Genomic DNA, 16,000 nt, shown 5'->3' with positions numbered 1-16,000 from the left:
ATAAAAATGAATGGATTCAAGACATAGGAGGTAAAATCAACAAGACTTGATGACTGTTTGGGTGTGGAGTTTTGGAGAAGGGTGAGAAGCTCATCAAGGGATAGTGGTGAATCAAAGGGCAACAGATTGAGTCTACCTGGAGTGGGGATAGATCTGGAAATAAGACTAAAGTGGTTTCCTTTCTATTGCAATGAGATGACTTTGCCTTGATTGAGGGCCTCAAGAGAATCCTCAGGATAACTGGATCCCACTGTACAAGAGAAAAAAAAAGCTGGTGATCAGGGCGGGATGGGGGACAGGTAGAGAAAGGAGGAGAGTAGGGGAGGAAACATTTATGTTTTGATATATTTATTTGGGGAGGAAGAGTTTGCCCAATAATTTTCTCTTCTATAGCTCCAGGGTGACCGGAAGACCCTACAGAGGGCTAAGGAGCTAGATGTTGATAGTAGTGGCTACCTTTCCTCCCCAGAGTTCAGATCAGCGCCTAAACTCAGCAAAGTCCTTAATGAAGATGAGGTTTGTCATGTCTTGTCAAAGTATGACCGGAAGTTAGATGGAAAAATAGACCACAGATCTTTTGTGGAAGAAGCTTGCAAACCACAGCCAACACCTGATGCCCTAAACCTTTACCAGGAGTAACATAAATCCATCATATATTCTCTTTACCTACATCACTTTGTTGTTACCTACAGGACTGACCTCACAGAAAGTCATTCAGTGCTTTGTGGGCGTTACTGTTTCCTAAACTCCATGATCCAATCGAAAGCTCTTTCAGCTTTCCTGGTGCCTCTTTTTGTAATACATAATTGAAAAGATTTGCAAGTTTTGTCTTACTGATAAGCGTTCTTTTTATACCAAGGAAACAGGTAACACAATCCTACTTTCAGTAGTGTTTAGAAATTACCTTTTGACTTTCGGTTATGTTTTAAGCAATTCTTCGCTCAACTTCTCCCTCCTGAAATTAGTGACAAACAGTGAACTGCTTTCCCCTGCAGTCTCTCCTCACTAGGTACATTTGGGCCATCATCAGCCTAGGGCTTAGGGTCAGAATAAATAAGGATTATTCAGTTCTAATTTGACAGTTCTAGGGCTTCCAGAAATATGGTAGTCAGAAAGTTTCATTGTATTTGTAAAGCTTTAACTAATACATATTATTGACTCTTAATTTCAAGCTACACATAATAAATGAGACTAGTTGGGAACAGAGAAGCGAAAGGTGCCCAGGTTCCCATTTCTCTTGAGGCCCGTTTACCTTGCACCCTCTCTTTATATCTCAGCCCAGAGCTCCTGCCCCAAGTTCGCCACTGCCGTCTTCTTTGGTTTCGGTAACTTTCCTTGCTATCTCCACGGCGCCATGCAACGCATAACACTGTCTGCTGCTTCTCTAATGCTTTGCTTCAGCCCTTCCTACTGGATAGAGGGTTTGTCAAAGATTATAATGGGACAGATTTGCGGACTTTCATAATGATTGCCACGTATCTTCCAAGTGAGCCAGAAATAGGGGGATCTGTCCAGATCTATCCTAGCAGTTCTTTTCAGTGGGCAGCCCTTTCCATGTGCACACATGTGTACACCTGCACACACATGCAGGCACGCCTGGGCTTACCACTTGATGCGTGCAGGCAGATGCCTGTGTCTCCCTTCCTGGCTACACACATGTAGGTGCCCAGGTCCTGGGGTTTCAAGGGTGTTCAATAAATGAAGTCATTTTTTCTCCTGTTGGTGCTTAGAATAATTTGAGATGTAGATGTCAGGTGGAGATAAAAATGTCTATTTTGTGACTGATTGGAGGGTGTGACTTCAATGTGCAAAGAGAGTGAGATTGTAACATTTCACATTGGATTAAACTTGCCCATTAAAAACACAGGGAGAGCTAGAAATCTTCCCACCAGCCCAGCAGGGAAGGCTTGCTTGCTTCCTGTGGGCAGGTTTGCACCCACAGAGGAAGCAGCTGAGGTGAGCGTGCCTGGGTCTGCCTTTCAAACACTCTGACTAGGGAGCTTAGGAATATAGTAGGACTGCTGAGAGATGTTAGGAGTTATTACTCAGTAATCTCTGTCCACATGGGACACATACATATACATGGATAAACTCTTACACCAGGCCCAAGGTGCATGGAGATCAGATGTCTGGAGCCAAGCAGTCAGAACATGAGGTAGAATGAGAACCGAAGCCAACTGAGAAAGGGAGGGAGAGCTAGGGGACAAGCTCCAGAGCTGGACACCTGCAGCTAAGCCTTTACCTACACCAAGGCTTGGATCTGGAGCCAGGAGGGGAGCAGGCAGCTGATGAATGGAATAGATAAAAAGAACTTGAGTGGGAGGAAATTAGGAGAAAGCTGAGATGAGCATAAAGCTGCCATAGAAAGTGTAGTTAATGAATATTGCATTGGTTTATTCTTTCAGTAAAGAAATTGCAATGGCCAAGATTTATATGTGATTAGGCATTAGAATGTGTACCTGGAGAGACAGTGTAGGAGTGCAGGTGTATGAGCGGTTGTCAGATAACATGAGGCCAGATTCCATATGTCACAAAGCAGAGAGATGGCCCTCTGTGGTTACTAGAGAGGCTCTGACTACCAGTCATAACTTGGAGTAGGGTTCACAGCCCCCAAATTGACCACAGGATGAAGTTAGAGCTCCCTGCCCCCACTTGCCCTACAGGAAGACTATTGACTTGTTCCAGAACAAGCCTTGGGGTGTAAGAACAGGCCCTGAGGTTTAAAACCTTTTCATGATTTGCTTTCCATTTTGTTTTTCACTTGGAGGTGGCTCCAAGGATCTGCCTCTTTGAGAGAAGGGAGGAGGGATAGATCATTACAATAGCAAACAGGTATTGAACATTTACTATGGACCAGGCACTGTTTGGAGGGCTAAGAATGTACCGGTTCACTTAATCCTCATAGCAGCCCTACGAAGTGTACATGCTTTTAATATCTCCATTTTAAAGATGATGAAACGGACATGAAGAGGCTTAGCAATTTGCATGTGCTAGTATGCAGCAGAGCTGGAGTGCAAATCCAGGCAGTCTAGCTCCAGAATCCACACTTTGAACAACTGAGGTGGCAAAAAAGAAGGTGAAATCAGCCTAGTATTGGAGCTTTCCCATGTAAAAGGATCAGAGCCTCCATTAGGCTAGTTCTGAATTCATATCCTGCATTTGGGCTCTACATTTAGCTGGGCCTGCAGTTAACCACCTTAACCATGCAGGCCAAGCATCGTCTTCTGCTCAGACCATAGATAGATGTTTCAGGGAGAGGCAGGGTCCTTGCTCCCTCTGACAAGTCCTCAGAATGTGTAGATTACTCAGCAGATGTCTAGGTGGCTGTACAAGTACTTTCTAGTCTCTCCTGAAGTGGGGAGGGGCAGGTACTGAGGGCCAGAAACAAGAGGTCTAGGGGAGACGCAGAATTCTACATGGCTCAGCACTGTTAGGCAGTTCATTCAGTCATTCCACAAATACACTGTACATTTATTGGGCTTCTAACTGCATGGCCCATCTTGCCTTCCTTTTCTTGGTGTGTTACTGTATGCAGACACTATTACCAGGTTTCTTGGAATACATACTTCTGGGGCGTCAGGCGTTTAGATAGCTGCTCCTCCACTTTCCTTGCCTGGTATCTTGCAGCCTGACTGGAGGCCCCAGTGAGATGCGCGCTGTGTTAGGCTTGGGAGCACAAGTGAGCTCTGTATTACCGCCTTTTCACCTGGTGCCTGGAGTGCCTGGAGTGCCTGGAAGTGCCATGGGGAGCCCTGCAGAGCCATGGGGACTGGCCCAAAGCACCAGCCCTCAGCTTTGTTCCTCAAGCCTCTGGAGAAAACCTTTGATTTCATGGGGTGATTATTTTTATTCTTGCCCACTCAAGGATGAAGCCCAAGAAACCAGAGGTTACCGCTTTCAGAGGCTTCACAATGGGTCACCTCCAGCCAAACCCACTGGTTTTTGTGTTTTGTTATTTCTGGGTTTGGTTGAGCCTCTCTTGGAAACCATTACTATACAACTTACTTAAAAGAAAGAGTGGAGGGGTTGGTCTAAGAGACTCAGACAGAGGGGGAGGAGCTGGGGGAGCTTGGGACACCAAGGCTGGGAGTAATGTCTTGTCAGGGAAAGTATGGGAAGGACACACCAGAGTCGCAATCTGATTTGCATCAATGCCATTTTGTAGTGACATTTTTAATCTTTTGCAACATCAAACTACTCCAAGTTTGACTTTTAGCCAAGCCTTGAGAATTGGGACTTTGGATGAAGGTTTCAGAAAAAGTCAACACACACACACACACAGAGAAAGGGGGAGAGAAAGGGGAGGGAGACTTTTATCCTAAAGTCATTGTGAATCCAAAGCAGGGCTTAGCCTCCACAGTTAAATGAGAAGGAAAATCGAGGGTACCAAGCATTCGAGGTACAAAGACTGTCATGGGCCAGTGGAAGTTTGCAGAATTACATGTAAATGACCGCAGTTTTTACTGTGGTGGCCCTGTGCATTTTCAGAGCTAATCCCAAAGAGAAAATCTACTTAGCAAAGGAAAGTTTTGTCTAATTTGGTTAACAGTTGAGAAGCGACAAAAATGCTGAATATATTAATAATTTATACTTCCAGGGTAACACTATATCTTTAATGCTTCACTGCCAAGGGGATTCAGATGGGCTTAGTGCTCAGAGGAAGAGCCTGAAAGGCCTTCTTCATATTCCGCACCCAGCGCTGATGAGAATGGGTGTAAGACATGTGTTCCAATAATAGGCGTCATGCAGTCTCCCATTTCTGCCTGATTTGTTTCCGTCCATATTGCTCAGTGTACATTTGTTATCCAGAGGCCTCCTGGCTTTACACCCGCCCTCCTGCTCCAGCTGTGGCAGTTCATAAGGGAGGAGATATTTGTCTACATATCACAGTTTTAGACAAGCACTGCGGCAACATGGAGCGCATGCAAAGAAGATAACGACTCACAGTACCGCTTCTAAAGCTCTTAGGTTCCCCCTGCCCCCCAGACATACACATTTAATTTTCAGTTTATGGGAGATGCAGTGTAATCAGGTGATTTGTTTAGTCCTCTCTGTGTATAATCGACGGTTTACAAATCGCAGGTCGGCCTGTTTCATGACCCCGCTAAACAGCCTGGGCCAGACCTCCCTCATCCTGTCCACAGGAATGGAATGAGCTTATGTATTGTCCTCAGCTAACCTGGGAGGAGACAGATCATCGCAGTTGAGCTAAATGGCCTCGAAACAAGAAAACCTGCTACATGATTTCGAATTGTTTATTTAATGTGCATCAGAGCTAAAGGGAACAAAGAGAAAAGATGGGAACAAAGAAAAGGGTCAATGAAGAGAAAAAATTTAAATCCCCACAAACACAACTTCAGCTGGTTGGACACCTTGTTGAATTTTACCTGTTTACATAAAACAAATAATGAGGCTTATTTTGCTGTTTGGGTCTTAGAAAAATGTGATCTTAGTTCGCTATTTTAACTGTATGGCTGTTTTGTGGGTAAGGTGCAGATCCAACTGGAAATGAAAACCATAGTCCCTTAAAGGTACCAACCAAGTCTCCCCTAGACCCCAAACCTACCCATGTTCTAGGTGGAATGGAAAGGTTAAAATCCCCCCATCCCCACCCCAGGGAGGGGAAACCTTTTCTTGCCAGGCTGAGAACCTGAACCTTGAACCAGCCCAGCGTCTGGACCCCAAGCCAGTGGCTGCTTAATGGGGATCTGCAGAGGAAACAGTCTGGTGGGGGAGCTCACCTCCTAACCTGGGTGCTGGGTGGTTGACGCTAAGCTGAGCTGACCTGTGTGTAAAAGGCAAGGCCAGCTTCCCTAATCCTCCTGCAGAGAGGAGTTGTCCTCTAGAGATTACAAAACAGAAGGATGCTGTTTTTAAGCCATAACTCAGAAGTGACTTCATATATATATATTTGCAGAGAGGTGTAGAGGCTGTAAACTTCGTCACCCATCCCACCGGCCTGAGTGTCTCTGCGCTCCTGTTTAGAGGGCACTTATGTCCTGGGGCATTGTCTCAGGGTAGGAAGGGGGCCAGTCCGCCAAAGCCAGTTTGGGGCAAGCCCTTGGATTTGCATTTTCTGAGAGCCAGTAGCCATGCTATTTGTGTCTGCCCTTCCCAGAGGAAACAAGAGGTGTGTGGGGTACTGGGGGAATGCAGCCTCAGGGAAGCCGCAGAATCCCTTCCCCAAGCCACACCTTCATTTAGCCCCCCTTCCCCCCCTCAGACTGCGCAGCTCCCCCCCCCCCTCCCAAATCACTGAGAGCCATTACCTTGGCCCCTGTGAGCCTCTGGACCTCGGCATCTCCGAGGGCATGGGCTGTGGAGGCCCAGAAGGTAACAAAGAAATCCATCTCTTTGGGTCTTTAACAGAAAACATTTATTGCCAGGGGGAGATCTTCAGAAGACTTAATTTGCACTTCTCCTTCCCCCACCCAGCTATTTGTCGGCACAATATATACACCTGTACAGTATTCAATATCTCTCCTAAGCAGCGCCCGAGGCCCAGAGAAACGGGGCGGGCGGGCAGGGGTCAGAGCACTTGGGGATGCTGGGGCGGGTGCAGGTTGAGGCCGCTGGGGTGGGCGTGGCCGATCAGGTTGAGGTAGTGCCGGTCCAGGCCCTGCACCGGCGCCAGGAAGGGGCTGTGCTGCTGCGTGGGGCTCGGGAGCGGCACGGGCGTGCTGGGCAGGTAGGGCAGCCCCGGGCTGCGGGCCGTGCTGTGCGGCCAGGGAAAGGGCCCCGGGGCCGCACCCTGCGGGAATACGGAGGCCTCACCCGGGCTGTGGCCCCCGAACTCGGGCCCTGCTGGGTGCAGCTGATAGGAGAAATCTGGCTCCGACAGCGACCCCAGGGGCTGGAAGGCGGGCTCGGCGCCCAGGCGGGCCTTGGACTGCAAAAAGGCAAGGATGCGCGCGTACTTGGTGTCCTTGGTCTCCATGCGCTCCACCGTGGTGAGGTAGTGCACCAGGTTCTTCATGCACTCGTGGTAGCCGTAGTGAAAGTAGTTGGCAAACTCCGCTAACAGTTCTGCTGGAGAGGCGAGAAAAGCCACAGGAAGGAAAGAAACTGAGTGGCCCCTTCGCTATTGGAACCTGAGGCGGGTGCCAGGCATCTCCCATCACACTTTCTGGACAGAGTTCCCATTTGAGGTGCGCGTTCCCTCTCTCCAGGCTGGAGACTGGAAAAAGCGCAAGCAAAAGACCTCCTTTGCCTTAAGAGGCCCACTCTGCCCCCTCCCTGCCTGAGAGAAGAGGCAACGGAACCAGGAAGCCCCGAAGCCCGTTCTTCAGGCCTGCCCCCCTTAGTTTTTGCAGGACCCCAACCCGCGCCAGCTCTGGCAGTGTCCAGAGCGGAGACCTCTCCCGTGCGCCCCTTCACTCCTACGGCCAACCCCAGGTCTCTGGCGCACGCTCCTTGCCCAGGTTACCGTCTGCCCAGCCAGCGCCCACCGTTTTCCCTGCCCCGGGGAAAATCAGCCGAGTGCAGCGCCCTCAGGTACTGAACAGTCATCTCGAGGATCTCCGCCTTTTCCAGCTTCCCGGAACTCTGCAAAAAGAAGGGTTCCGCACAGGGGCCCGGCAGGCGCAGGCCAACCCCGGCGGGATGGGCGCACGGTTTCATCTGAAGGGGACTAGTCCGCAGGGCGCTGCTGTGGATCTGCGCAGCGGCTGCCTGGGACTCTGAGCGCGCAGGCCCCCAGGACAGGCGGTCAGATTCCCGGCATCTAGGCCGAGCGTGGCATCAGAGGATCCCCAGCACCTAGTACCCTATTCTCGGCGCCCGAGGTTACCTGCTTTGCCAGGGCCATGGGCACCGTCTTGCCCAGCTCATTCAAACAGCGGTTAATCCGGTCCCGCCTCCTCTTTTCTATCACTTTGTGTGAAACGCGGGTTCTCTGCGAACAGAAATTTGTCAGTTTCGGATCGAAATCGCCACGGCAGTAGCTGCCTGCCCAGCGTCTTCCCAGCTGCCAGTGCCGCTCAGGAATCCGCCCGGGAAGGAGTCCCTGCCCCTTCACACTGGGATCTAACGAGCTCTTTCCTCTGCCGCCGGTGCTGGCGCGCGCTCCCCTTCCAGCCGCCCTACTCTCTGGGCTACACCGCCGACCTGAGCGCCAGGGCGCTGAGAGGTGGCCACTAGGCCTAGGCTCCTCCTGGGTTCAGGAGTCTCCTCTATCCTGATTCTCATCCCAAACCACTGAGAATTTCCTTCCAGGAGAAGTCACGCGTGGTTACGTCCCTGCCGTCGGCCCGGCCAGGTGGCCACTCTGGAGTCAGCACCCCCACCGTTAGGGCGCAAGAGCTGTCCAGCCTCAGCGGACTCACTTTGCGTTCCTTGAGCTTGTCTGACATCCTGGTGAGAACGCGCCCTCGGGAGAGGCGGTGGCGCGAGGCACCCGTCCGCTGGCCACCTCGTGTGCCCCTTTAGCGCCCCAGGTAGACTGCAGCCTCCCAGCTCCGAGGGGCTGCCTTATAAAGCGGTCATCTAGGGCTCCAAGTGCATTCACGGGCTGAATTGCTCCATAGGATTAGGGAGCTGCGTTTGGGGGACGCATGCATTCAAGAGCAGTTTTAAAGAAGTTAAGAAAAAAAATTTAGCAGCCAAGGGGGGCGAGCTGGGGGCAGATCAGCTCTGTTAATCCACGTGGCCCTTCAAAGGCCACGTGATCGGCGGGGAATAATATTTGCATGGCAACAGCCCGGCAGGAAAAGGAGGCGGTAAACTGGGGCGTGCGGCGAGCGGGCGCCTGCAGCAGCCACAGGCGCGGCGCGCAGGGGCGCAGCGGCCGCGGGCACCGGGGGGCGAGGACCCTCACAAAACCGTGTCGCCTCCTTTAGTCCCACCGCCGAGTCTCACACGATTGCCTGTTTACAAATCCCAGCAAGACCGCAGGCCCAGCGCCGAGTGCGTTTTAAAGCCTGTCCAGAGTCATTAAAGTAATTAAGCCTTTAATAGGCTGTTCCGCTGGGTTCAAGGGAGAGCTCTCGGAGACGGAGGCGCCCCGTTTGTTCCCAGGCTTTTCTCACACGACTTGGTGACATGTCCATCTCCCCCCTTTTTGTTTACACCGCTTTATTTGTCCGGACATCCCGGCAGGTGTGGGGCTGCGGCTGGCACACGAGGCTCCCGCCTCGCCTCGCCCCTCCCGCCGGTCTTTGGCACGCGACGCTGCCCCCTACTCCCTGACCACGCCGCTGGCTTTCTCTTCTCCCCCCCTCGGGCTCTGTTCGCTGGGGGAAGAGGCTCAATTTGTAGCCTCCTACCCTATGCGAAAATGTCCATTGAAAAGTATGAATAGTTTCGTTGGGCTAAATTTTAATAATAACCAGAGGGCGGGAGAGGAGAGGCCGGCCGGCAGGCGTGTGTGTGTGTGTGTGTGTGTGTGTGTGAGGGTGGTGGTGGGAGATTGAGGGGCAACACCGAGAAGAGTAGGCCGAGAAGAAAAGGGGGACTGCAGCTGGCCCAGGCGAGCATTATGCAACGTCACCTGCGAGAGGGGGCGCCTACAGACCCCTATTCATTTGCCTAATTTTGGTCAATTTAACAAACTTCAGGAGAAATTATTGTGGCTTTGTCAGAGAGGGTGAAGCCTTCTGATCGAATTAACAGCATGTTTTGATCCGGTAAATGTCATTAGAAAGGGAGAAACAATCGCGCTTAGAGGGCTCTGAGTAATGCGCCCAAGTGGAGACGCCAAAGCGCACGGCTCACAAAGGGAGCAAGTAGCTGCCACAGGGAACTTTTGTACCCGCCCATCGCCCAAGTTTTGACACAAAAAGGCATTATTTCATACTTGAATACGTTTAATCCAACGATTGTCTATTTTCTGCAAACATATTTTCACAGCATTGTTAACTTTTTATGTCCCCCTTTAGCGGGCGCCTTTTCTTAACGTTTGAGGGCGGAGAGCGCAGACACTTTGGGCATCAATATTTGTCACTGAAAAGGGCTCCGTGAAGTTAGGGAAGTTGATCTCTTTTTTATGTTTTTAGAGAGCGAATATATGGGGGAGGAGGAGGGAGGGAAGGCACGAACAGAAACCAGAGAGAACGTTTGCTGGACGGGCCGAACGGGAAGGAGGGGGGAGGGGGCTCTCCACCGCCTGCGCCACTGCGGGCAGCCAGGCCCAGCGCCTGGGGCCTGTCCCCTACCCACAGGGCTCCCTCTCATTTGCTGCCTTGGAACCGCACTCTGGGGGCTCCAAGCTTGCGGAGTGAAGGTGGAGGGGGAAACTTTCTTGCAGATGTAAACTATAAAAATAGCTTTTGTTTCGTGCCCTGCTCTGGAGCCACAGAGCTCTTGCCCCTTTCTAATCTGCTCCATCTGAGAAACAAGACGTCTCCTTAGACATCTTTCCCTCCTTTTCTGCTTCCCACATCCCCTTCAATTCTCTCCACTGTGCTGAACTATGGCAAGGCGTGGGGCTCTCCTCTTAGGTGTTGTTAGTCCTTGGTAGAGGTGGCTAGGGCAGAGCCCTGCTCTCTAATGGGAACCAGGGAGCTCCTAGAGCGCAGCGATCCTCCCGGGGTGCCTGGCCCTGGGAAAGCAAGCAGCCTACCTGCCACCCGCCCACCTGGAAGGTGTGGAGCTCCCCTTGCACTCCTAGGGTGTACCTCTCTGTCTTGCTTTCAGTCTCCTCCTGACATTTCTTTTCTACTTCACGCCAGATTGGACACAACTCGGCACCCTCCGCAGGTTGCTCTGCCAGCCTCCTGTGCTGTCTCAGGGGTTGTCGATTTCAATATATTCACTCTCACACAAAGGGATTAAACAGGAACCCTTATCCAAATTAACTAACGTGAATGGGTAAAATGGAGCTCACCCACTTCTCACCCCCACCCCTTTTTTTAAGCCAGCGGACTAGGAGTTGATCCTCTTATTGCCAGTGTTAACCACCAGCTGCAGGCACAGGCACCTTCCATGGGCCAAATTTCATTCTGTGGGAACTATTGAATTTCCTGTGTTTGCCTGGGAGCTGGGCTCCAGAGCTTGCCCAGGGCTGCAAGTACCCCTCTGTTTGGGGGGGGGGGTGTGAATTGAAGGTAAGTGTATGGGTGGGGGTGAGGTGGAGGGGTGCACATCCTCATTGTGTTCTCTTGGGGCTGCAGCTCTTCCTGGGAGACAGAGAAGCCTCTTCTGGTTCTGGTGAGGGAAAGTATGTGTTTCATTTCTCCCGTAGCAGCCTGAAGGCTAGAATAGCGCAGATAGAAGGTGGGGTGTGTGGATCCTCATGGCCATCTCTCCTCTTTAACCCTCCTCTTCAGGATGGGAATACAGTGCTCCCTGATCTTGACTTTGTTTTTGCCCCAAATGAGAGCAGAATAATGAAGAGTGGTGGTTGCTGGAGCCAAATAGTCCTTCAGATTTCAGCTCTACCACCTACCAGGGCAAGACTTTGGGCTGGTCACTGAAGCTCACTGTGCCTCAGTTTCCTCTTCTGTAAAATGGACATAATTACTGTATCTACTAGGTCATGAAGTGGCCACTGGAATGAAGTAAGCAAACAGAGGCAAGGCACTCAAAACCAGGCTTCCCTACCCAATGAATGGTGCTATTTTGCTTGGAAATCTCTTCTGCAGTGGTTATAATATAGTAGTATTTTGAGGGATTTGCACTGTTGTATGACATTTTCATTCATTTCACATTTTTATCTCATTCCTAAGAAAGCTTCACTCTCCCTGAAAGAGCCACAGTAATTTCTTAAATTGACCGAAATTAGGCAAATGTACCTTTGGAAGCCCCTCTTGCAGGTGACATCACCTAGTGCTTGCTGGCCAGCTGTGTTCTCCCAGTGTGTGTGAGCCTGAAAAGGGCTCTAAGTACGCAGCCTCTAACGTCATAGTCATCTCAAGTGATTCAGACAGTAGCATCAAAATCAAAGCAAAGCTGGGAAGTAAGACTACTTAGAAATTAGACAGTACTGGTTAAATATTAGTCTACGTTTGGACTCCTGGAGAAACAGGCAGGCAAAAAAAAAAAAAAAATCACTGCATTACAGAGGGAGACAGTGCCATAAATACCCTATAAAATATTGGAACAAGCAGTGCTAGAAAGCCCCCTTTGCTTGTGGGAAGCCTTTCAATCCAGGCAGTACAGCCTGAAAGTCCCCACCATTGCTCTCCTGCTGTCATTCTGGGGTGGTCATTCCTACCTGGGATTTGCCCATCAGGTAGCCATGAGCTGTTCAGTACCAAATGGTAGGCTCCAACTTGGCCCAAGCAGTGCTGCTCAAGCTTTGAAGTACAAGCAATCAACTGAGGAGCCTGTTCAGTGCAGAGTCTGATACCCTTCTTCACGTTTACACTGCTCAGTGTGGTTTTGTTGAAGGGAGGAAAACTGGGCAGGAGCTTCCTGGATTGTTTTGGCCTCAGTGTTGCAGCTAATTCTGCAGGCAAACTCTCAGAGGGCCGCTAGGGTCACATTTCACCACTTATTTGTGGACTTTTAAAAGAACCAGGGGAAGTGTTAATATAGCCATGGAGAAAGACTACTTTTAGGGAGATTGCAGGATAGATGAAGGTGTTGCTTTCTGTCTTTTTTTTTTTAAATGTTAACATCATTTAGAAATGTATTACAGATGCTGAGAATAGTGCCCATTATGGGCTTTGATTATTCTAGGCAACAGGCTTTCTTTGGGGGCTGATAATTACCACTCCTTGTTCTGTGTTGGCCTGAGCAACCATCCAGAAGTGCCTACTGAGGAGTTTTGGCTTAGAGTTGAGTTCTTTTTACAGAATAAAGGTTTTTATCTGCTTTACAGGGCAAATTTGCACAGATAACTAGACATATATGTTACTGAAAATAAGACACACTTGCAATAAATAACATAGAGCTTGGGGAAGAGATTCGGGTTGAGGAGAAATGCAGTCACGGGAATGTTGGTAACGGGCTCCACTGTATGGGCGGCAGTGAAGTAGCAGACTTAGGTGGCGAGGTGCCCAGTCCCTGCAGGCAGGTGAGGGACAGGCTCCCCCCACCTTCATTCATTCACCACCCGACTCTAGCACTTCCTCTGTGCGGGCACTGGGCCAACAGCATTGGAGCCCCTGAGGAGAAGAGCGTAGAGCTTTTGGAGGATCTCTGTTTCTACAAGGGAAAAAAAAGACCTGACTAAGGAGGTAGCCCTGAGGCCTGACCCCCATCCCTAATTTGCCTGTTCGTTGGTCCACTTCCCTAAATTTATTCCCAGTGGCTTGGACTTTTAGTTCACTTTGTTTCTTTACATTAATCTTACCAATTAGACATTGACTGGAGGACTCATAAGTCCTCTCCTATAGGAACTTCGTTGCCTCTGAGAGCGTTAGGGACTCTCATTAGGGTGAATTGATATACACGGGTTTTGTTCCTCTCGAACACCAAATAACGGAGGCTGCCCAAAACAGGAGTTTTGATCAAGATGGAGTACTTTGTAAGACCTGGTGTGTTTGTTTCCTGTGGCTACCATAACAAATTACCATCCTCCGGGTGGTCAGCAGTCTCACAATCTAAGGTCAGAAGTCTGAAATCAGTGGCACTGGGCTGAACTCAGGTATCACAGGGACACGCTTCCTCTGGAGGGTCTAGAGGAGAATCTGTGTTTTGCCCTTTTAGCTTCATGGCTGCTAGCATTCTTTGACTTCTGGTCGTGTTCCTCCAGTCCCTGCCTCCCCAGTCACATTGCCTTCTCTTCTGTGTCCGATCTCCCCTGCCTTTTGTAAGGATACTTACGGTTGCATTTAGGGGCCACCTGGATAATCTTCCTGGCTCAAGATGCTTAACTTAATCAAATCTGCAAAGTCCTCATTTGCCATATAAAGTAACATTTATGGGTTCCAGGAATTGAATATGGGTGTCTTCTGGGGGCCATTATTTAGCCTCCCATACCTGGTTAAATGCCTTAGTGGAAGCTCAGACAGCACCTGTGCATTCACTGATGCCTCGACAGCAAGGCCACCGGGAGGGGGCAGAGGCAAGGGCAAGAGGAAGTGGGAGAGAGGGTCAGAGGAAGACCTGTTCCGCTTCCCAGTTTAGCAGAGCTAAACCTCCCCTCCCTCCCTTCCTTCCTTCTGCCTCTTTCCTTTCTCCTTTCTTACCTCTCTTGCATCACAGGACCCCTTGCTCCCAGGCCTCAGAATTGAAGCTGATGTGATATATTTATGCTGCACGATAAGTCAGATAATCTGTAGTTTACTAATCTATCACCCTCATTACCATTTGCTTACACACACACACACACAGGCTCTAGCTACTTAGGACCCTGTCTTCTTCTCCCCATTCTTTCCCAGTACCCCCCCTTCTCCTAGTTGGCTACTGGTCTTTTGAAAATGTCATACTTGTGTTTGCTGGTACTTGTGATTTAAACAGGTCTGGAAGGCATGGGTGGGTGTTGGGTGGGGAGAGGTTAACCAGAGAACTTCTATGCACATATGCATAACCCATGGACACAGACAATAGTGTGGGGAAGGCCTGGGGGAGGGGCAGGTGTAGGGTGGCAGGGATCAACGGGGAACAAAAGGAGACATCTGTAATACTTCCAATAATAAAGATACATTTAAAAAAATAAAGAGGCCCGGATATAAATTCTAACTCTGCTTTTAGATGGTCTTGGACAAGTTGCTGTACCACAGTTTCTGCATCTATAAAACAGAGATGATGGTACTTCTTCGGCCCATTGAGATGACTCATGAGGTAATATTTGGTAGTTCCTGGTATAATGTCCACACCATAGGAGGTGCACAGGGGCTGAGGTTTTAAGGCGTTGATTTGGATGAGAACTTGCTCTATTCCCAGAGCAGTGCTCATATAACAGCTGGGAACAGAACCTAGCTGCTGCCTTTTAGTTTATTGAGTGAGTCATACAATAGGGAATCTGACATAAGCTGATGGGGGTACAATGGTAGGAGAAACTCAGGGAGGACTTCCTGGAGGAGATGATGCAGGAACTGAGTCCTGAAGGGTGAGTGTATTAGCTTCCTAGGGCTGCCATAGCAAATTACAGCAAACTTGGTAGCTTAAAACAATGGAAATTTATTTTCTCACAGTTTTAGAGGCTAGAAGTCCAAAGTCAAGGCGTCAACAGAACCGTGCACCATCTGAAGGCTCCAGGGGAGATTTTCTTCCTTGTCTCTTCCAGCTTTTGGTGGCCCCACGTTCATTGTTTTGTTGGCAGCATGACTCCAATTTCTGCCTCCATCTTCACATGGCTTTCCATGATCTCTCTTTTCATAAGGACATTTGTCATTTACTTTAGGAGTGGGTGAAGGACCTCAATGGGGCCTTAGAACCTCAGCCCCTGTGCACCTCCTATGGTGTGGGCTTTATACCAGGAACTACCAAACATTATCTATGGAGTCATCTCAGTGGGCCTAAGAGGTACCATCGTCTCTGTTTTATAGATGTAGAAACTGATGTACAGCAACTTGTCCAAGACCATCTGAAAGCAGAGCGGGTAAAGGGCCATCAGAAGGAAAGGAAGGGAGCTCAGAGGGCTCCTGGGATTTGTAGGAGCAAAGGTGCGCATGGCTTCAAGGGGGAGGAGATGCCGGGCAGGGTCTGATGCAGGAGAGATCTGGAGATCTTTATATTCCACAGCCCCCTGGGGACTGAACATGGAGGGCTTCATCAAACGCTGCCATTTCTGAAGAGTAGGAGAAACAGAAAGGGGGGCTCACTCTTTCCCTGACCTGGACTGTGAAGATTTGGGTGTTTCTCAGCTGATGAAGTCACACTGCTGCCAGAAAGACAGTCCTCTGGGTAACTTCTGGCTGGAGTTGTGAGCCAGAAATCCGCACACAGCTCAGGCCACTGGTGCCTGTGTGGGCTGTGCAATACTGTCCTGCTCTTCTTTCTCATAGGCCAATAACCATAATGCTCAACAAGCAACACCCTGTACCTCTCAGGCACTGTACGGGTCCTGGCACTGAGTGCCATGCAGATCTGTGCTCATTTAATCCTTATAACAATAAGATACGTATTATGTTTATTTTAGAAAAGAAACAGGCCTGGGGGATTCAAGGACACT

General features: G+C 49.8%; 1 protein-coding gene across 2 annotated transcripts; it reads right to left on the bottom strand.

Annotated features, from left to right (window-relative positions):
• Positions 1-6,529: 6,529 nt before the first annotated feature.
• Positions 6,530-8,351, bottom strand: HELT (helt bHLH transcription factor). 2 transcript variants are annotated; one of them, XM_016211326.2, is made up of 4 exons: positions 8,325-8,351; positions 7,790-7,894; positions 7,449-7,545; positions 6,530-7,029 (listed from the first exon to the last, which is right to left on the bottom strand). In XM_016211326.2, exons 1-4 carry the CDS (start codon positions 8,349-8,351, stop codon positions 6,530-6,532), a joined length of 729 nt encoding a protein of 242 aa, XP_016066812.2. The 2 variants fall into 2 exon arrangements, with proteins under 2 accessions (XP_016066812.2, XP_087669718.1); XM_087813592.1 differs by having other exon boundaries at positions 6,530-7,026.
• Between the last annotated feature and the right edge of the window lie 7,649 nt (positions 8,352-16,000).

This window comes from Miniopterus natalensis, chromosome 2 (assembly GCF_054644295.1).
Source record: "Miniopterus natalensis isolate mMinNat1 chromosome 2, mMinNat1.hap1, whole genome shotgun sequence".
NCBI lineage: Eukaryota > Metazoa > Chordata > Mammalia > Chiroptera > Miniopteridae > Miniopterus > Miniopterus natalensis.
This window is presented reverse-complemented; position numbering and strand designations above follow the sequence as displayed.

Coding starts and splice junctions, on each gene's coding strand:
- HELT (XM_016211326.2), bottom strand. CDS start 8,351: ATGTCAGACAAGCTCAAGGAACGCAAA. Junction 7,546..7,789: donor CCATGGCCCTGGCAAAGCAG/GTAACCTCGGGC, acceptor TTCTTTTTGCAG/AGTTCCGGGAAGCTGGAAAA. Junction 7,030..7,448: donor TCCCCGGGGCAGGGAAAACG/GTGGGCGCTGGC, acceptor TCGCCTCTCCAG/CAGAACTGTTAGCGGAGTTT.